Genomic DNA, 22105 nt, shown 5'->3' with positions numbered 1-22105 from the left:
TCACATTACTGGTATTTCTATACATATAGATAAGTACAGAAACAAGAAGCAATGAAAACTGAGACACTGACAGTCCTCCCACTATTACAGACAACAATTTTGTTTGTAAAAAGTCTATGTAGGTAAATATTGTGGTTACCTCTAAGCTCTGAACAGCCACCTTGACCCCCAAACCTTTTGGGTGTAGGTAAATATTGTGGTTACCTCTAAGCTCTGAACAGCCACCTTGACCCCTAAACCTTTTGGGCCCAATGAGACACACACTTCTCTTCTCTGTGCTTAGGTCCTGTCTGTACTACAGCGGAATAAATCTACTGGATAAACAAAACACTGCACAAAGCACTATCTTCAGTAACACATTACATACCTTACAAATCTGTCAGGGCTGCACATAATGCCAAGGAGAATCAAAGCATAAAGACCGAAAAAAAAAAATGAAGGAATAGAGGTAATTATTTTTTATATATACTCAAGGTATTCAGCCACAAAAAAGGCAGAGCAAAAGGTCTTATGACAGTTTACATATGTACAAAAAAAAAAAAAAAGAAAGAAAGAAAGAAAGAAAGAAAGAAAGAGGAATGATTGCTTATGAAGACAACTGGTTCTGATGCAGCCTAATGAGAACACCATGAATAGGTTGGATGGACAATGTTAGGAGGTTATCAATATAAGAGACTGTCCAAGGAGAAATAAAGAGTAGTTCAACATAATAAGGATGAAAGATGAGCATTTGTAAATGTATATATCAAAATCAGCCATCACTGGCCTGAATAGATTATCCAACATCACATTAGCAGACTGGGTCAGTAAGTAAAGGGGAAGGGGATTGGTCTAATATGATGCACATGGGATCAGCCACCTCTGATGTTAATCCCTAATGAAGATAGTGATGGATGTGGTGCACAACTGACACTACCATGTGGGTGTGCTGAGGATCAGTCCTCTCTCCCACTAACGATTGTACATTTGATAAAATTTGAGGGAATGTTTGTGGATGTAAATATGTAGGTGCTTTGTTTCAATTTCCCTCTATAAGGGATGTGATGGCAATAGATTATTATTATTATTTCTTTTCAGAATGCACATAAGCTTTTGTACTTTTCTTTCCAACTATTTTTATCAGTTAAACTCACATTAGAGACAGACTTTATTTTACTGAATTACCTCTTAGTCATTTTCACTTGATTAGCTGGCATTTCAATGAGTATCCACAATGCAAATATTGATGAATATCCTCTTATTTTTCTCATATAATGAAAAACAATAACATATACATATGTATGCATATTACTAAAAAACAATTACAAAAATAGATGTATTCCTGGAATAGCTTTATGCAAGCACAAAACATGACCAGTATCTGGAGTCAACCAGCACTTGGAGTTCATGTCTGGCATGTTCCCCACCATACAGGATTTCATCAGCCTGTTGTGTTCCAGTTCCAGATCTTGCTACAAATCACTACAATCAGACAAATCTGGTCACTGTATCAGTTCCAATAGGTCCCCACATGGACCAAAGGAGTCAGCACTGCAAGTACCTGAGATGGCAGATCCTAGCCAGCCCTGCCCTTAACATTCACCACTGGTCCTATGTATCACAGATGCTGCACCACAATGCACTCATTCACCAAATTACAATATATACACTTATACTAATTATATTTTCAACAATATATCAACAGTAATATAGCAACTGAGCATTTGAAACATGTTAAAATTCTTGCAATTACTAATAATCAAGATAGGGGAATCATCCTAGGTCAGCTTCTAACTTTACCTGTCACTATCCTGAAGTGAAGTGAAGATTAATTTTCTACTAGGGATTTTTGGGAGTTGGAAAAATGAGTCTACTACAGCGTGTGAGAAGTAATCACTTGAATCAAATGTAAATCACCCAGTCATCACAACTACACTTTCTAAGGCAACTAAGTTTAACATAAAGCACTTTTTATGTATCACTGAAATGCAAAATTAAATAGTTCCTATATAATTTACAGACCAAATAATTTCATCTGACAAAAAAAAAAAATCAACTGCATTATGTTTAATGTCTTCCTCCCTTTTTTGGGCCTCTTGAAATTTAGCAAGACAGCATTGGCAGTCAGTCAACTAGCTAAAAAATATCCATTATCCATTTAATATCTAGCAGAAGAAGAATGTTGGTGCAATATTTCTTTTTTTAACAAGCTTAATGGAAAATCTTAAGGTTAAAATACTGGATGATTTACAGAGATGGATGACAAACTACTGTAACTACTATGGCCTGTAAATGATATAAAATATGGCAGTGAATGAAATATGGAATTAAAAACTGGAATGAAAACTACAGTTTGGAAGTTATTATGATGCTACAGTCAGTGATGATTAGATCAACTCATACTCCCATCATTACCTCCTACACAATTTGTTTCTTTAGACTAGCATTTTCTTTCTTCACTTGATTCAGATCCACCCTCAGCTGCTCCAGCTTCTCTTCAACATTCTTGGTTTTCTCTAAGTCAACCTATTGAAAAACCAAGAAAAGTCAGTTGCTGATTCCATGAAGAGACTGCATTAGGATCACCAGAACAGCATCCATTCTTCTAAATCAAATGCAGCAATATAACTCAAGATACTGTTTTTAATACTCCCAAATCATTATGAGATATCTAAAGAATATTTCATTTACCTTTCACTTTTCTTTGTATCTGGTCTGTACTAAATCAGAAATGGACTATGGAAGTAAACAAAATGTCTAGTGAACACAAGGATCTTTACCTGTTCCCTGAGGTCAGATATTTCCCTCTGCGTTGCCCCGGTCTCCCTCACAATGTCCACCAGCTCCCCACACCCCTCATGCACAGCTGCCACTGCTCGGTACACTTGGCGCACTCGCTCATTGTTTGCAGCTTCCTGAACAAGACAAATGTGAAATTTCATTAGTGTCTTACTGACTTCTACATTCAAAAATAAAATAATGATTCAATCATGAAAAGCTACTGAAAACATTTTGAACCATTCAAATCAATATTGATATTAAAAGATGGTCAGGAAAATGCTTGGGGAAATCTAGGAATATATTAAGTAATAATTTTTAGCCATTAGTAATGAAAGAATAAAACTTTTGAACATCCAATCTTATATTTGTTTAAAGAATAAAGAAAGGTAATTTATCACCTCTACTGTGAAAGACAGATTCTGTTCTTAGGAAATGCATTAGTCTTTGCTAACTCTGGGCACCACTACTGAACCACAGTTTTTTTTTTTTTTTTTTTTTTTTAGGCCCTCTGGACTTTCAGTAAAATAAGAAATGTGACATCAAATGTTTCATGTATCAAAAACAAACCTAGTGTCTATGCCTTAGAATTTAGATAACAGCTGCCATTCACTATCAGACTGTCAAGTTGTGGCATCAATGACATGTAAGATATGACTGTAAGATATGTCACACAAAATTCATCTGAATTAATGTCTCACCTTGTATGCTGTCCCCTCAACTACTGTGAAGGTTCTCTCAAGTTTCCCTGAGAGGATATTTATTTCCTTTTGTATGGTCCTGGTGTCTGCAAGCACTCGGTCAATCTCTTGCTTCTGTTTCCGAACTTTTGCACTTATGTCTATTATTCTCTTGGTGTACACAGATCTACAAGGAAATATGGTGTGTTAAATTGCACCTTTATACATAACATTGGATACAACACCATATAATGTAAGAGATGGTGCTTAATAGCAGATATCTCTGAAGTTATGCTCAACATGCCAGTTACTGTATTAGAAATTCTAATTGCAAAATTTGAGCAGAGATTTTTCTTTTTAGTTTACAGTGACAGGCAACATAATCAAAGTTATAAAGCAAATTAAGGAAGAAACAAACTGTGAAAGTACAGAAGTCAGATATTCACAGATATATATTAGTTTTAAAAAAAGCAGAGGAGCTTCTCCTTTCCTCTTCACAGTGACAAACCTGTTGACATCTTTAGTGATTTTTTCCACTTGTTCTTTAAGCTGAGCCTCTGCAGACTCCTTCCTAGAGGCCTCCTGCACCATGGCCTTCATCTTGTCCCTCAGTGAACCAATGTTCTCTAAGATTTTCTCTTTGTTTTTCTGTAAAATTTTCACTTTCATTATCATCCTCTTCCAGCAACAAGCAAGGATGGGAGACCAGACTTATGATATAGAAAATATGACAAGAGGGACCAAATCTCTAAAATAAACAAGCTGTTTTCTCCCATTATAACTTCTGGATAATATTTTTTTTTTTTTTTTGAGTAACTGAATTATTACTAAAGAAAAACTGTTAACTAAACTCTTGGCAACAAATTCTACCAACAGTTTGACATTCCATGCATTCCTAATTCACATCAAAGTACAATTCTAAACACAGCTCAAGACATCAGGTTTGCATCACTCACCTTCTTGTCTTCCATCTCCAGGGTGAGGCAAGCCAGCTGTTCACTTAGAGGTTCCCTGTGGGCATTCCACTGCTGCTGGAGGCGACCCATTTTCTCCTCACTGTTCTTTAATGCAGCCTGAACACGATAGACACATTAAGCTGTCTTCATTATATCATTAGTGCAGACAATCATATTAATCTATCAGCATTATATTCTTACCAACATTAGGTACATAATCTACAATTCTCTCTTCCTACAATAATCATAAGTTAAAATACCAAGTTGCAATATCCTCCAATAATTCTTGCATTTACATTAATCCCAATTTATTTTTTTCCTAAAGATAAGTGAAAACAGTTGTCCCATTAATGGCAATATTATTCCAGGGTTTTCATTCATAAACTCTATGAATGAAGAAAAGCAAAGCCAAGTGTTTCAGTATATTTCTCATTGATCTACTAAGACAAATGTGTTTCTGGTGTGTTTAAGATGTGTTTCTGGTGCCTTATTGTACAGTTTCTTAACAGAATTATCTTGGTTACTTTCTATAACAAATGGCCATTCAATCTGTTTTTTTTTTTCTCAATGTTAATGAGCTTCAGTTGTCCTTTTTAAATATAAATTTTGTTGTCCTTGGCCAGTGCCCCTCTTACATAACAGTAAAAAGTATTAATAATAAATAAATAAATAAATAAATAATGGCAGTCATAATAAATAAATAAATAAGATGGCAGTCATAATAAATGCAAGAAAGATACTAGTGAACTCATTCACATATTTTCTGGAGGGAACAGATGACTAAATAACAGGTACACAAATGTTACCTTCAATTTCTGGATGTTGGTATCTGACTCAGGCAGAAGGGAAGATGTCCGCTGCATTGTTTTGGCATCTTTACTCTTCTCTTTGGTCAGCTCCTCCTCCTGTGCTATTTCATCAGTCAGCTGAAATACAGGCAATAAACTCAGAACTCACTGCTACTCTGTAAGTCAAGATTGCACATATATACCACTTGTTAGAAGCTGCACTGCTATCATACTGACTTGAAACAGGCATGATAACTACAGGTATGCCAGCCTCTATTTGGTACAACTCATAGAATCAAATCATCTTCACTCCCACATTCTGGCTCCAAAGAAAATACCAACTAAAAGAGATGGAATGCAGGAGCTGGAGACTCCCTCTTCTGTATTGTCACTCAAGCATTAAGACAAGCTTACCCTCTTTACATGGTATCTCAGCTTGGTATATAGAAAGAGTGTTTATTTTGGTCCATCTCAACTTGTGGATAATGCAGCTAGTGAGTTGTGTGGATCATTCTTATAGTATAGTGTTCCCCACTATTCACAGAGGCTACATTCGAAAGCCTCCCACAAATAGCAAAAACCCACAAGGCTATGAAATGCCTATGTTTATAGTTTAAACCACAAAATATACATCTCATACATATTAAACACATTTCAACTTCACTTTAGCACAATAAAAAATAATCATTATAAGTACAGTACATAATATTTTGATAAAAATACAGTACACTGTAAAATGACAGGGGACTAAATTTATATGTATAATAAACCCTCAACATAATGGACCTCTATTTATCAAATTTCCAGTATAAAGAAGGCAGGCTGCTGCCTGTCTCCTCTCTCTCTCTCTCTCTCTCTCTCTCTCTCTCTCTCTCTCTCTCTCTCTCTCTCTCTCTCTCTCTCTCTCTGTATTTACCTAGTGTTTACCTAGTCACACTGTACATGATATGAGGCAAAGCTCATTTTGTCCTGTCTCCTTAACCATGTTTATCCAGTTTCTCTTTAAACATGAGTACACTGTTTGCCACTACCACCTCTTCCTTCAGATCATTCCAGATTTCAGTAGTTTGATATAGGAAGCTGTACTTCTTGATGTCACTCGAACATCCACTCTTCTTTATTTTCCTCCCATGCCCCCTCATCCATCTCTCTCCCTCCTCCATCTGTGGTACCAAGTTATTTCTGTCTGTTCTTTCTATGTTGTTTACTAATCTGTATGTTGTTATCAGGTCTCCTCTTTCTCTTCTCTTTTGTAGTGCTGGTAATCCCATTTCTTCAAGTTTTTCAATTCTTTGTCGGTATCCTTTGTATTCTTTCCAGTTCCTGTATATCTTTTTTTTCTATGTGGAGCCCAAACTACTGTTGCATATTCCAATTTAGGTTGTATCATGCTTGTTATAATTTTCTTCATTTCTTTATCTAAATAGTTAAATGCCACCCTAATGTTTGTTAACAAGCTGTATATAGAGCAGAACATTCCATTTATGATAGTGTATCCTAGATCATTACTCCCAAATCTTCTTCTTCATTACTTCTCGTTATTATTTCTCCTCTCATTTTCTAATTCCATGAAGGTCATTTTTTTTACTTTTTTTCCTATTTCCAACACTTGGCATTATCTGGCATTAAATTCTAGTTTCCATCTTTGGTTCCATGCATTTATCTTGTCAATGTCCTTTTGTAACTCCTTGCAGTCACTTTCATCCTTTACTATTTTTCATTATTTTTACATCATCAGCAAAAAAGTTTCTACAGTAAAATCCCTCTTATCCAGCATCAACTGGACCGCCGACATGCTGGATACTTGAATATTGCTGGATACTTGAATAGAAGTGAAATTATGTCCACAATCACCACCCTACACTCACGCATCTTACCATAACAAAGATCTGTTGATCTTAATCAGCAGCTGATCTGATCAGCTGCTTAAGTGTAAGCACAACACGCTTCCCCTTTTCTACAACTTTAGGCATGATGAAGGTGTCAGGCAATAAACAGTGCACACGCAGGACTGAGTCACTGAGTAAACACAGTGCAGTGGGCTGCAGATGGCGCGAAGCAGTGCGCTCTGGTGGCGAGGGGACAAAGTATGCCTCGTGCGGGAATTTTAATCGATTTTATGAGTACTCATTGATTTTTTATTGATTTTAAGGCTCGGGGAAAAGTGTGCCCGGATACTTGAAGCTGCCGGATACTCGAATGCCGGATAAGAGGGATTTTACTGTATAACTATTCAGATCCTGTCATATCATTTACATATATTTGAAACATAATAGGTGCCAACACAGATCCTTGTGATACCCCACTTGTCATTTCACACCAACTTGAATTAATGTCTCTGATTACTGTTCTCATTTCCCTCCCGTGTAAATAATCCTCCATCCATCTCCATGCTGCTCCCTTTAGTCTTCCTTCATTCTCTAATTTCCACATAGGGCTTTTGTGGGGGAACTTTATCGAATGCTTTTGTTTTAGATCCAGGTATACCGCATCAAATCATCCATCCCTCTTTTGCACTCTATCTATTATTTTCATATAAAAGCTCAGTAGTGTGCGTGCGTGCGTGCGTGCGTGCGTGCGTGTGTGTGTGTGTGTGTTAACTTATTAGAGAGAGAGAGAGAGAGAGAGAGAGAGAGAGAGAGAGAGAGAGAGAGAGAGAGAGAGAGAGAGAGAGAGAGAGAGAGAGAGAGAGCATTGTGTCATCACCCACTATCAAGGCCAATGGCTAACAAACAACCATAACTTGTTTTCTCTCTCTTCTCTCTCTCTCTCTCTCTCTCTCTCTCTCTCTCTCTCTCTCTCTCTCTCTCTCTCTCTCTCTCTCTCTCTCTCTCTCTCTCTCTCTCCTCTCTCTCTCTCTCTCAGGTAAGTTAACAGAGAGAGAGAGCTTTGTGTCATCAGCCAATGTCAAGGTCACTGACTAACAAACAACCATAACTTGTTCTCTCTCTCTCTCTCTCTCTCTCTCTCTCTCTCTCTCTCTCTCTCTCTCTCTCTCTCTCTCTCTCTCTCTCTCTCTCTCTCTCAGATAAGTTAACAGAAAGATAGAGCATTGTGTCATCAGCCACTGTCAAGATCACTGGCTGACAAACAACCATAACTTGTTTTTTTCTCTCTCTCTCTCTCAGATAAGTTAACAGAGAGAGAGAGAGAGAGCGCTGTCATCAGCCATTGTCAAGGTCAATGGCTGACAAAGAACCATAACTTGTTTTTTTTCTCTCTCTGTAAGATAAGTTAACAGAGAGAGAGAGCATTGTGTCATCAGTCATTGTCAGTCACTGGCTGACAAACAACCATAACTTGTTTTTTCTCTCTCTCTCTCTCTCTCTCTCTCTCTCTCTCTCTCTCTCTCTCTCTCTCTCTCTCTCTCTCTCTCTCTCTCTCTCTCTCTATATATATATATATATATATATATATATATATATATATATATATATATATATATATATATATATATATATATATATATATATATATATATATATATATATATATATATATATATATATATATATATATATATATAAAATTTTGTCTTTAGCAACCCACCCTCCCTCCATATGTGTTCATTATATTGAAGGTTACTGTAATTTACAATAAGTGAAAGAATAATCTAGGTTCATTGGACCAAAAGACTGAACTGGTGGTGACATCTGGCAACTCTGAAAACTCCCCATTAGTTAGGTTAGGTAAGGAAAAAATCCGTGAATATGCAAAACCATGAAAACAGTATGATTACCATCACCTTAGCTAAAATCAAAGAACAAAAAGAGTAGATGATACTGTAACTAAGAAAATATGTTAGTTCTGAAAGGTAAAAGGACTGAAACATGAACAAAAGCAGATGTAATGAGTGATAACAAGATGAAGAACAGTACAACTGTCCCCACCTTTGCTAAAGTGTCCTGAGCATCCTCCATTCCTTGTGTGCACTCATTGATCTTATTCTTGATATTGGCCACCTCTTCTTCCAGGCTGGCCAGGCGTTCCTCTCGACTCCTGGCTGCATCCTCCTCACTACTTGCTGCTGCCTTCTGATCAGTGGTTTTCCCCTCCATGGATGTTGTGTCACTTTCCTTTATGTAAAAAAAAAAAAAAAAAGAAAGAAAGAAAGTGATTGTATAAAGTAAAAACTTCTATTTAATATCCTGTTGTGAGGCAATCAGCAGCTGCCCTGTAGAATTGTCGTAGCCATCCCACTGAGAGGAGTTCTTAAGGGAAAGGTATTAGATGTCCATGAGACTGTCCCATTCCATGGGGGGAGACAGTGTATGTGTGTGTGTGTGTGTGTGTGTGTGTGTGTGTGTGTGTGTGTGTGTGTGTGTGTGTGTGTGTGTGTGTGTGTGTGTGTGTGTGTGTGTGTGTGTGTGTGTGTGTGTGTGCACGTGTGTGTGATGCTCTGTCTGGGCCACCCAATATGGGATTGCTGACCTGGAATATAGAACATAAGAACATAAGAAATAAAGGAAGCTGCAAGAAGCCATCACACCTACACATGGCAGTCCCTGTATGAAATATACCTACCTATTTCCACTATCATCCCCATCCATAAATCTGTCTAATCTTCTCTTAAAGCTCCCCAATGACTCAGCACTAACAACTTGATTACTAAGTCCATTCCATTCATTTACCACTCTATTTGAGAACCAATTCCTTCCTATCTATTTTTTAACCTATATTTTTCAAGCTTGAACTCTTTATTTCTTGTTCTGTACTGGTTGCTGATCCTGAGAATTTTGCTTAGGTCTCCCTAGTTATAACCCTTATACCACTTAAAGACTTCTATCAGGTCCCCTCTTAACCTAAGTCTCTCGAAAGAATATAAATCTAACAGCTTCAATCTCCTCATCCCCTGTATACTTTTAGTCATTCTCCTTTGTACTGATTCTAATAGACCTATATCCTTCCAGCTATATGGGGACCAGAACTGCACAGAGTAGTTTGAGCAGCACCAAATATAACTTTAATATTACTTCAGGCCTTCTACTTTTAACAGTCATAAAAATTAATCCTAATACCCTATTTGCCCTGTTTCTGGCCTCTATACATTGCTTTCTTAGAGAGAATTCAGAGCTAACTATAATTCCTAAATCTTTTTCATACCCTAAACCTACCAGAACTTCATTGTTTATTGTGTACCTACTGTGTGGGTTTCCTCTACCTACACTAAGTACTTTGCATCTGTTGATATCAAACTGCATTTGCCATCTGTCTGTTCATTCATTCATTCTATCCAAATCTGCCTGCAAGGTAATGGCATCTGATTCTGACCTAATCTTCATGTCATCCACAAATTTACTAACATCACTACTAATTCCACTATCCAAGTTATTGATATATATTAAAAACAAACAATATTAATCCCTGTGGCACCCCACTATTTACATGACCCTACTCGAATTTAGAACCATTTATTACAACTCTCTGTTGCCTGCCGCTTAGCCATGACCTTATCCAGCCTAACACCTTCCCATTCTATCTCTTGCGCCTCTGATGGGGTACCTTGTCAAACGCTTTACTAAAGTCCAGATATAAGATGTCATAACTATCACCATTATCAGCTGCCTTATACACTTTACTATAAAAACTTAACAAGTTCATCAGGCAAGACTTCCCCTTCATGAAGCCATGTTGTGATTGATTTATTAAGTTATGTTTGTCTGAATGCTACCTAATGTTTTTCACTATTACTGACTCCATCATTTTACCTACAACAGAAGTTAGGCTGACAGGTCTATAATTAGTCATTAAAGTTTTATCTCCTTTCTTAAAGGTGGGTACTACATTCATCTGCCTCAACATTACTAGTACCTTACCTGACTCAAATGATTTCCTAAAGACAGAAACTAACGGTTCACTAATAACCTACTTGCATTCTTTAAGTACTCTGAGATATATTTCATCTGGTCCTGGTGTCTTGAACTTTGTAGCCTATATGTCTCCTGTTCCATTATCTCTTTAGTTATGGTAATATCTGTCAGCTTCTCATTCTCTTCTGCTCTAAACATCTGCCTCACTATTTGGCATTTCCTGCATGTTTTCCTGGGTGAAGACCGTTAAAAATACTCATTCAGAATTTTACTAATCTCCTCCCAAGAACTAACCAGCTTCCCGTCTGCTGCCTTTAATGGACCTATTGTTTCCCTATTCTTCATCCTATATACCCAATAAAATCCCTTGGGGTCCATCTTCACCTGGCTGGCTACTTTTAATTCATAATTGTTTTTAGCTTTCCTTGTTAACTGTTCTAATTAATTCATTATATTGTGGTATTAAAACCTCTTCCCCTGCCTTTAATCTCTTATATATACTTCTCTTCTACCCTATGTAGTGTTTAAACCTAACAGTCCCTCATTTGGGGTAATTTTTCTGTGATCTTATTGCTCTATAAGGGATGTTTGCCAACTGTTTTGTATATAATTTATCAACAAAATATTTATACAACTCATCTTCATTTACTTCCCCTAATCCTCTCACCTTGGCCCCATCCATCCTTTCCACTCCATCTTCTACTAGCCTCAACCTCACTTCACCCATCTCAGCATGACCTGACCCTCCAACATACTCACATATCTCCCCCTCTCTCCCTCATCCAACCCTTCCTGACACTTCTTCCCTCCTCTTGCCCTACATCCTCACACCTCACCTCACCTCCCTCATCCTGCCTTATCTCTCTCAACTCCATCCTAGACCTTACCTCCCCCTGTGTCTGTTGCCAGTCAACTCCTTGGAGGCACCTTTTTAATCTCTTAAAATCTGCTCTCCTAAAGTCAGGTATTTTACTAGTGCTTTTTGCTTCTAAAAGTTTCCTCCCATTTTAAATTGTACCTAATTCCACAATGGTCACTGTTACCTAGCTGTTCTCCAACCTCTACCTGCATGACTGCTTCCTCCCTGTTAGTTAGAATTAAATCTAGAATATTATTCCCCCCTTGTGGGTTCTAAGATTACCTGTTTTAAAAAATTATCCTGAATTACCTTAAGAAATTCCTCTGCTTCACTGTTAACCCACCATTAGATTCCAGTCGATATTCCTAAAATTAAAATCTCCTATCACATATCTGACTGTATCTGCCTGCCCTATTTATTTCCTGCCATGGTGAGGTGTTAATTTCCTTTGTACTGTTTGATGGCCTGCACACTAATCACAGTACTACTGACTGTGATCCTTCCTTAATATCTACCCATACTGACTGTTTTAATTCTAAAGTTAATACAACATTGTAATGTGTCCCTATGTACAGTGAAATGCCTCCTCCTCTCATGTGTTTAACCATCTATCTTAACTTCTGGATTAAATACTTTTCCTGACATATCTAACCAAGTTTCTGTTAAAAAAAAGGAATGATATCAAGGTTCTCTACACACACCATTCCTCTAAGCAAGTCTATTTTATTCAAAATACTTCTACAATTCGTGTAGTAAACACTTAAGCTATTTGTCGCCTTCACTGAGCTAGTTAACTTTCTAGATTTATCTAATTTGTATTGATCTAGATTTATCTAATATGGGTATGAAAGAAGTCACAATGATCTAACCTTGTAAATGCTACACTTTCCAACATTATGAATGAATCAGAGCCAAAGATGTGATTGCACTTGAATTGTTTTAGAAAAAAGAAAAGAGGGGAAAAGGATGAAAAGCTTTTACTTAAAACTATAAAAAAAAGTTATATAGTATCCATTGGCTAGCCTTTCAATAAGTCTTCTTACTTAACAGAAATAATCAACTACTGTACATATATTAAGCCAAAGTATCTTATCAGTAATGTTGTTTTTTCTTTTATTTGCATTACTAACTCACCAATAACTGATCAACAGAGCATGTGTAACCCCTTTTAAAAAAAATAAATACCACATAAATACTACATTAAACACCTTTGACCTAGAAAGTTATAAAGGATTCCTGCACAGAACAAGTGTCTGTTTCAAAGTGCATAAAAGAAACTGAAATCATTGTCTGTCAGCTTTACTGAGTTAATGCACAACAGTCTGGCTTAATGTGCACTGATTTCTGTTATGGAAACTCTCTCAGAGGAATGGTTATGGCAAAAGAGTACTTATTCATGTCCAAGTACCTTATCTTTACACTCTCTCACTCACTCACTCTCTCTCTCTCTCTCTCTCTCTCTCTCTCTCTCTCTCTCTCTCTCTCTCTCTCTCTCTCTCTCTCTCTCTCTCTCTCTCTAACCTTCTGTCCTAACCATTCCAAATAAAAGATTCTTAACTACTTCACAGGGTGCACATAATAAATCAACAGAAGATATGGGACAATTAAATGAAGAAACCACCAAGCAGACTTTAGAGATAATATGTTTTAAAGCACCTTGAATAAAATAATGTTGTAAATTGTGGTTGTGTTGAAAATAGAAAGACCCTACATGTTAGACTGCTGGTGAACACACACAGCAGATCAAGCCATTACCTGTGCCCCACTCTTGATGCTGGTTGCCTGAATGGATAAGACAGTCAAGATCAGCAGGAGGTGTTGAGTGAACTGCCTCGGGTACATTTCTCTCACTCATTAGAGGTTCCAGGTTCACCTTCTCATTGTTATTCTGGAAATATAGAAGATTATGAAAAACTGTGGCTAGTCAGTGGATGATTTTCTTTAGGCATTATAGTACTAAAAAACTGCTTGTGTGCTTATGGTTCTATCCACTAGACTGATTTTCTCACTGAGCTTTCACACAAACAGAGCCAGGTATATTTTTCATCCAATATTTGAAATGATACTAATGAATTCATAGCTAAGCTGTGTTTGAGAAGTCTGTTCTCACTTTCCTCAATAAGTTACCATATTTTACTGACATGAAATAATCATCAGAGAATCTCATCAAATTTGATAAAAGCACAACTGCACACAATATGGGTTCTCAATGACATATAACTATGTCACTTGCAGGAGTGGTCTCTTTTTGCAGCAGGTATTGACTCTCCTCAACACTGCACTCCTGCCTTCTTTAATATAGGAAGTTCTCACTTCTCATGATGATATTGCTTTTTTTTTTTTTATGTACATAATATAATCACCAAGACATAATTTTCTCTATTTTATAATGAAAAATAAAAAATAATAATAATATTGAACAATATTACTGAATGGGAGGAATTTCTCTTTCTTTAAGTAAATGACACAATGATGACAAAAAATGGTGCTTATTTTTACCTTGATATAAACAAGGCAACCATCATAACATATTTTTAACCATTACATAATGATAAAATACACCAAAAGTATTACCTTAATATTATTACCAGATGGGATGAATTTCTCTCCCTCCAGCTGAGCAGCATGTGTATTGAGCAGTGTTGCCAGCAGACAGTTGTAACCCACTAACATGGTCACTCTCCTCAGGTGGTTTCCATAGTAATTCTTCATCTCTGTCAAAATTACAATGAAGCTACACCTTGAACATTTTATCTGATCTTAAAGAGAAATAATAAAAGGTACAATGAAGATAACCCTCATGATACTTTCTATATTTTCTATAATAATCTAAGTTATATCACATCAGTTGCATTTTTAATTCCTTGAGCCTCTGGGAATAATGAGCAATGGTGATGAACACGGCTCTGATGTGCCTTTGTGTGGATGCCACTGACTGACTGAGTGATTGAAAAGTGAAGGTGATGCAATATTTCAGTCACGTGATAAAAGTAAATGATAAAAGTAACTATAATTGGGTTAAGAGAGAGAGAGAGAGAGAGAGAGAGAGAGAGAGAGAGAGAGAGAGAGAGAGAGAGAGAGAGAGAGAGAGAGAGAGAGAGAGAGAGAGAGAGAGAGAGAGAGAGAGAGAGAGAGAGAGAGAGAGAGAGAGAGAGAGAGAGTGAGAGAGAGAGAGAGAGAGAGAGAGAGAGAGAGAGAATTGTAAGGTAAAATAAGTGATAATGATCTTACACCGTAGCAAGATGAACAGCAGCAATGACTGGCTGGGTAGAGCTCAACTATACTACTTAGTATTTTTTCACTGGCTAGAGTAGTTTCACCACAGAAGCAGAAGAAAGATTATCTCAAGCAAACCTGCCTGCTTTCTGAGCTCTTTGCTAAGTAAGGGTTAAGCTTGTTACCACCTGTAACTGGGATTTATACCATGGAAGAAACTAAGCAATATAAATTCACAATCTTATTCATTCACCTTGTATCTTCATCATATAAAAAATCATATTCAACAAAGCCACTGTCACAGAATTATACCTCAAGAGATGCAGTGTATTTTTTTTTTGTATCTGAAATTATAGTTATTTAAATGGTGGTACTTTTATCATAACGTTCGAAAATCACAAGCATTCATGAATCAGTGCCTTCCACCAACCTGTGCTGAGTTTGTGATGGGTCCTCATAGCCTCTGAATGGCTTGGATGTGAACCCCTGTGTGTGTGCAGTGCCGTACTTGGTGAGAGAGGCATGGGAGGAGTTCTTGCGTACTATGTGGCGACAGTGGGGGGGTATCCAGGGCTGGGAGAGGGCCTCACTCACTTTTTTTTTGGCCTCACAGTGAATCAGAGTTGCTTTGTCTGAAGAGGAAGTTGTCACTCAACAAACAAAACTCTACTGTGATAAAGCCAGACATGTCAATGAAAATCTTTTCCTCTTCTTTCCCCCATTATGTTAATTCCTCAAGATATGAAGGAGACCATTTCTGGCATTTCTGGCATGTGTACTGGCAATTACACATGTTCAGACATGTCCAAACAGACACACACACACACACACACACACACACACACACACACACACACACACACTTACTGATCGGTTCATCAGACACTGGAGAAGAGTCCCTGGGCAGTTTTTCTATCAAGAACATAAATATCCTACGAAGGTCAGCTTCACTTGGATACAGGAGAGACTGGTAGCCAATATCCCCAGGGTATCCAGTATCCTGCAGAACAAAACTACAATATAGGAATGCAAAGCAAGACAGGTTATTACAGCATCTGAATTGTGTTTGGTTGTGAGGGATATTCAGCTTTGATGTTGGAGAAAAATCTGTTATTGGTGACAGAAACTCTCTTAATGTACAGTGGAACGTTGGTTCATAAAAATTCCTGCTAATGAACAAATTGGATCACAAACATATTTTTCAAAAAAAATTTGCATCAGTTCAAGAACAATGTTTCAGCATGCAAACACTCAAACACCCCACAAGACCAGGTGCCAGCTGGTCCCCTTGATTAGGAGCTGTAATAAATGCATGCATCCATCACCCTATTGTAACTTGCAGGTGATTATCATACATTGGCAAGTGCATTAGACATCAGGCTATAGCTTGTCACTGATTTCAAGGTCAGGCACATTCCCAGCTGTTTGAGGGAAGATTAGACCTGAGTCCACCTACCCATTCCCACCTCCAGTAGATTGCATAATTTCATATTTAGCCTGCCACTTCTTACTTTAATTTTCAGGATGATTTGAAAAATGATTCAAGAAGAAAAGACAAAATCTCATCTTACACATCTTATAAGACAAGCTCATAAGATGTGAGGTTGTCAAGAATCCCTGGATCACAGACAATGAACTCAAACAAGGGACACAAGGTGGAATTTGGAAAGCACATGCTGTCATGAGTAGCACAAAAGTCCCTGCTTTACACAGATTTGTATGCTCCAATATTTCCCATCCAGCCAATGCATGCTTGATGCAAGACAAGATATTGTGTCTTTTCCTTTTGAATCATCTTTCCAACCATCCTGAATGTCAAAGTAAGACGTGGCAGGCTAAATATGAAGGCATGCAATTTACTGGAGGTGGAAGGCAGTAGAGGGATCCAGGTCTAACCCCCCTTCAAAATGCTGGGAAAGTGCCTGGCCCTGAAATCAGAGACAAGCTACAGTAGTATATCCTGATGCCTAAGAGACTTATCAGTGTAAGATAATCACCCACAAGTTACAACACAGTGATAGATGCACACACTTATTACAGAGACTTATCAAGGGGACTAGCCAGTGTCTGCTCTTACAACTTTCCACAGTTGCTGTAATTTCTTTCTACATTCTTGGTAACCAAAATACATAAAAAAAAATAAATAAATGCAATTTTTCTGCAACTGAAGCAGATTAACTGTACTTACATTAATTTCAATGGGAAAAATTGTTTCGTTTTGTGAACATTTCAGTTCACTTACTGAGTCATGGAATGGATTAAGTTTGTGAACAGGATCCACAGTATGTGTATCACCTCAAACTAGGGCATTCCACTTGTACTGCCACAAAATAGGCTATAACCACAACACATTCACTAAATGGAAATGCTGAGCAATTGATCCCAAAGTTCAAATAAATCTGAGCTCTGTAAGAAAGGTGCTGTGTCAGGAATCAACCCTGGGACCTGTTACTGACCAAGCAACATGTGCACTACATGCTCACCTGGGTTGTGGGACTTCCGTGTGTTACCTGCAGTGTTCACAACATTTCCAGCGAAGTTTTCCATTAAGACAAGTGGTGTGTGCAGAAGTACTTATGGGCATGAAGGATGTGCCATTATGAACAAACACACACACACACACACACACACACACACACACACACACACACACACACACACACTGCATCACTATGTTATATCACTTGTTTCTGGTTTGGCAAGTATTGTGATTTAAAAAATAAAAAAAGCAATATATTTCACAATAGACACTAAATGTTGGTGAGTTGTTTGTAAGCATCTCTCAGCCTGCTTCTACATAACAGCAGCGTGGCAGCCTCACCTTTACAGCCTGAGCAATGGCAGCAGCTGCCCTAAAGCGTTGCGCCATGTTCTGCGGCAGGGAGGTGGGTAAGTCACAGTCACTGCAGATGGCATGGAGGCACCTTACCACACCTCCCACCACCTTCTCAATTCCAAAGCTTCCTACTGTTTTCATTTCCTCATCAATGTCACTGAAATTATGTTATGTTAAAGTTATCAAAAGTCTTAATGTAGTTTAAAGATCTCATCTTTAAACATGTAGAATGTTATTTACTAAAAAATAAATAAATAAATAAATAAATAAAGGGGATGGAAATGAAGTATCTGACATTACCCCATTTGTTTATTTATTTATTATTTTTTTCGAAATTTCAAATTTTGTTGAAACAAAGTAGAAAACTGTTTTTTTTTTTCCATTATCCAACGATTTCTTTCCTACAATGATTAAAACCAATTTGCAGCTGTGGGGATAACACTGCAGGAACACCAGCACTGGATGACAATGAAATAAGATTTGCGTTTTCGTGTAAGGGCCAGGCTAGGTTGTTTACATTAATTCCCTTTCATTAAATTTCACTTACCATCCGAGATGATTCAAGGTGAGAATCAGGATTTTGTCCACCTCCTCCATTCTGGCTAGTAACACACACTACAGCTCCGGAAATAACAAGATATGGCCACGACACTGGTCACCGCCTACCTCCTGAACCTGGCAGTGTTGTTATGTACTCTTGTCTAATCTTGACTCTGGGACTGTTTTTCATTATTTTCTTTATTATTCTTTTACTTCTGCATCACAACCATAATATGAGAATAAATATTAAATCAGGTTATTTTAGATGTTGAACAGTCATATGAACAGTGTCAGAAATGGTGAAAAGTGTTGTACATTAAAAGAGGTTTGTACTGTACAGCGTTTAAGACTGGATTAATTAGTTTTAGATTTTTGTTTTTTCCTTTGCGTGTGGCTATTCTAATTACTGCCATGTGTTCGTGTGTTTTGATCTGCAAACTGTAGATAATAAAGATGTATTTATTAATATGGCAGCCGCAGTTCTCTCTCTCTCTCTCTCTCTCTCTCTCTCTCTCTCTCTCTCTCTCTCTCTCTCTCCTACCGGGTGTAATTCCAAGTCACGACAAACGTTGCTTCTCCCAACCTTTTCCACTCCTCCCTGTCGGCTGTCAGTCTATTTCGCGCCACCCCAGAGAGAGAGAGAGAGAGAGAGAGCGTCAGCTTCCCTGTCTGCTTCGCTGCCTTTTACCAATCCTAGGCTGCAAGTCTGGGTACATAACTTCAAGATAAAGAGGTCCATTCTTTCTGCTCTGTATGGAAAGCTGTGCAAATTCTCATCTCCTCTTGTCTTGTTAAGTCTCTTTTTGTCCAGAGAGAGAGAGAGAGGGAGAGAGAGAGAGAGAGTTTCATATAATTTCATATAAGGTCAATTATGCAAATATATAATTATTCTATTTGAGATCAATCTGGGTTTAGGAAGAGTATACCAAGAAAAATCAATCTTCAGCTCATCTTTCACTCGGTACACAGTTTATTTCTTCTTCTTTATCTATATGCACATGTATATATTATGCACATGTGGACATGATCTCGTCCACCCATATGTCCACCCTGAAAACGGCTTCCCATCTCTCAAGTCTCGTCCACCCAAATTGAAAAATACTGTATGATCTGATTTGTATGTAAGATTTGCTGCCTATAGCTCCTGTTGGCACGGCACGACACCACTATTTCAGTCGTTTTGGTCACTTGGCACTTGACAAAAGCAAGGCAGGAGGGAATGATTCCAAGTTTATTTAAACCAGATCAGCTTCAAGCACTGTTTAGAGTTAACATGAGAGGGGTTCACTAATGATAAGGTACAGTTAAAAAAGCTTTTCAGTTTTTTTTTTTTTTTTTTTTTATGTAGGAAGGATACTGGCCAAGGGCAACAAAAATCTAATAAAAAAAAAATGCCCACTGAAATGCCAGTCCCTTAAAAGGGTCAAAGCAGTGGTCAAAAATTGGTGGATAAGTGTCTTGAAACCTCTCTCTTGAAGGAATTCAAGTCATAGGAAGGTGGAAATACAGAAGCAGGCAAGGAGTTCCAGAGTTTACCAGAGAAAGGGATGAATGATTGAGAATACTGGTTAACTCTTGCGTTAGAGAGGTGGACAGAATAGGAGTGAGAGAAAGAAGAAAGTCTTGTGCAGCGAGGCCGCGGGAGGAGGGGAGGCATGCAGTTAGCAAGATCAGAAGAGCAGTTGGCATGAAAATGGCGGTAGAAGACAGCTAGATATGCAACATTGCGGTGGTGAGAGAGGGGCTGAAGACAGTCAGTTAGAGGAGAAGAGTTGATGAGACGAAAAGCTTTTGATTCCACCCTGTCTAGAACAGCAGTCTGAGTGGAACCCCCCCAGACATGTGAAGCATACTCCATACATGGACGGATAAGGCCCTTGTACAGAGTTAGCAGCTGGGGGGGGTGAGAAAAACTGGCGGAGACGTCTCAGAACACCTAACTTCATAGAAGCTGTTTTAGCTAGAGATGAGATGTGAAGTTTCCAGTTCAGATTATAAGTAAAGGACAGACCGAGGATGTTCAGTGTAGAAGAGGGGGACAGTTCAGTGCCATTGAAGAAGAGGGGATAATTGTCTGGAAGAATGTGTCGAGTTGATAGATGGAGGAATTGAGTTTTTGAGGCATTGAACAATACCAAGTTTGCTCTGCCCCAATCAGAAATTTTAGAAAGATCAGAAGTCAGGCGTTCTGTGGCTTCCCTGGGTGATATGTTTATCTCCTGAAGGGTTGGACGTCTATGAAAAGACGTGGAAAAGTGCAGGGTGGTATCATCAGCATAGGAGTGGATAGGACAAGAAGTTTGGTTTAGAAGATCATTAATGAATAATAAGAAGAGAGTGGGTGACAGGACAGAACCCTGAGGAACACCACTGTTAATAGATTTAGGAGAAGAACAGTGACCGTCTACCACAGCAGCAATAGAACGGTCAGAAAGGAAACTTGAGATGAAGTTACAGAGAGAAGGATAGAAACCGTAGGAGGGTAGTTTGGAAATCAAAGCTTTGTGCCAGACTCTATCAAAGGCTTTTGATATGTCCAAGGCAACAGCAAAAGTTTCACCAAAGTCTCTAAAAGAGGATGAGCAAGACTCAGTAAGGAAAGCCAGAAGATCACCAGTAGAGCGGCCTTGACGGAACCCATACTGGCGATCAGATAGAAGGTTGTGAAGTGATAGATGTTTAAGAATCTTCCTGTTGAGGATAGATTCAAAAACTTTAGATAAGCAGGAAATTAAAGCAATAGGACGGTAGTTTGAGGGATTAGAGCGGTCACCCTTTTTAGGAACAGGTTGAATGTAGGTTGAATGTAGTTGCGATTTGCATGCGGTGCATCAGGATATAAAGTACTTTTGAAGCACCATTACCCATTACCTTCCGAAAGGACATTACAAAGAAGCCAGCAAAATATATCATTTGAGCCTGGGGTTCTGACTATTTTTTTTTTTTTTTTTTGAGATGCTTGGATTGAAGGTCAAAGAAATTAATGATAATGACGAAATTTTTTTTTCTTTTTTTTTTTTTTATGTAGGAAGGACACTGGCCAAGGGCAACAAAAATCCAATAAAAATATATACCCACTGAAATGGCAGTCCCATAAAAGGGTCAAAGCAGTGGTCAAAAATTGATGAATAAGTGTCTTGAAACCTCCCTCTTGAAGGAATTCAAGTCATAGGAAGGTGTAAATACAGAAGCAGGCAGGGAGTTCCAGAGTTTACCAGAGAAAGGGATGAATGATTGAGAATACTGGTTAACTCTTGCGTTAGAGAGGTGGACAGAATAGGGGTGAGAGAAAGAAGAAAGTCTTGTGCAGCGAGGCCGCGGGAGGAGGGGAGGCATGCAGTTAGCAAGATCAGAAGAGCAGTTAGCATGAAAACAGCGGTAGAAGACAGCTAGATATGCAACATTGCAGCGGTGAGAGAGAGGCTGAAGACAGTAAGTTAGAGGAGAGGAGTTGATGAGACGAAAAGCTTTTGATTCCACCCTGTCTAAAAGAGCAGTATGAGTGGAACCCCCCCAGACATGTGAAGCGTACTCCATACATGGACGGACCCTTGTACAGAGTTAGCAGCTGGGGGCGTGAGAAAAACTGGCGGAGACGTCAGTGAGGAAAAGAAGATGAGGTTTAGAAGAGGAGAGCTGGTGTTCTACAGATTGAAAATTAGA

The 22105-nt window shown here is 38.2% G+C and overlaps 1 protein-coding gene across 1 annotated transcript; it reads right to left on the bottom strand.

The window, feature by feature from the left end:
- Positions 1 to 1134: 1134 nt before the first annotated feature.
- On the bottom strand, positions 1135 to 18610 carry LOC135104006 (coiled-coil domain-containing protein 22-like). The gene is made up of 14 exons (XM_064010869.1): positions 18450 to 18610; positions 17888 to 18059; positions 15934 to 16066; positions 15477 to 15698; positions 14425 to 14609; positions 13606 to 13738; positions 11879 to 11937; positions 9072 to 9257; positions 5200 to 5319; positions 4394 to 4510; positions 3946 to 4085; positions 3459 to 3624; positions 2760 to 2894; positions 1135 to 2505 (listed from the first exon to the last, which is right to left on the bottom strand). The coding sequence occupies exons 1-14, from the start codon at positions 18497 to 18499 to the stop codon at positions 2398 to 2400; spliced, it is 1926 nt and encodes a 641-aa protein (XP_063866939.1). The 5' UTR covers positions 18500 to 18610; the 3' UTR covers positions 1135 to 2397.
- Between the last annotated feature and the right edge of the window lie 3495 nt (positions 18611 to 22105).

The sequence above is a fragment of the Scylla paramamosain genome, chromosome 10 (assembly GCF_035594125.1).
Source record: "Scylla paramamosain isolate STU-SP2022 chromosome 10, ASM3559412v1, whole genome shotgun sequence".
Lineage (NCBI taxonomy): Eukaryota > Metazoa > Arthropoda > Malacostraca > Decapoda > Portunidae > Scylla > Scylla paramamosain.
This window is presented reverse-complemented; position numbering and strand designations above follow the sequence as displayed.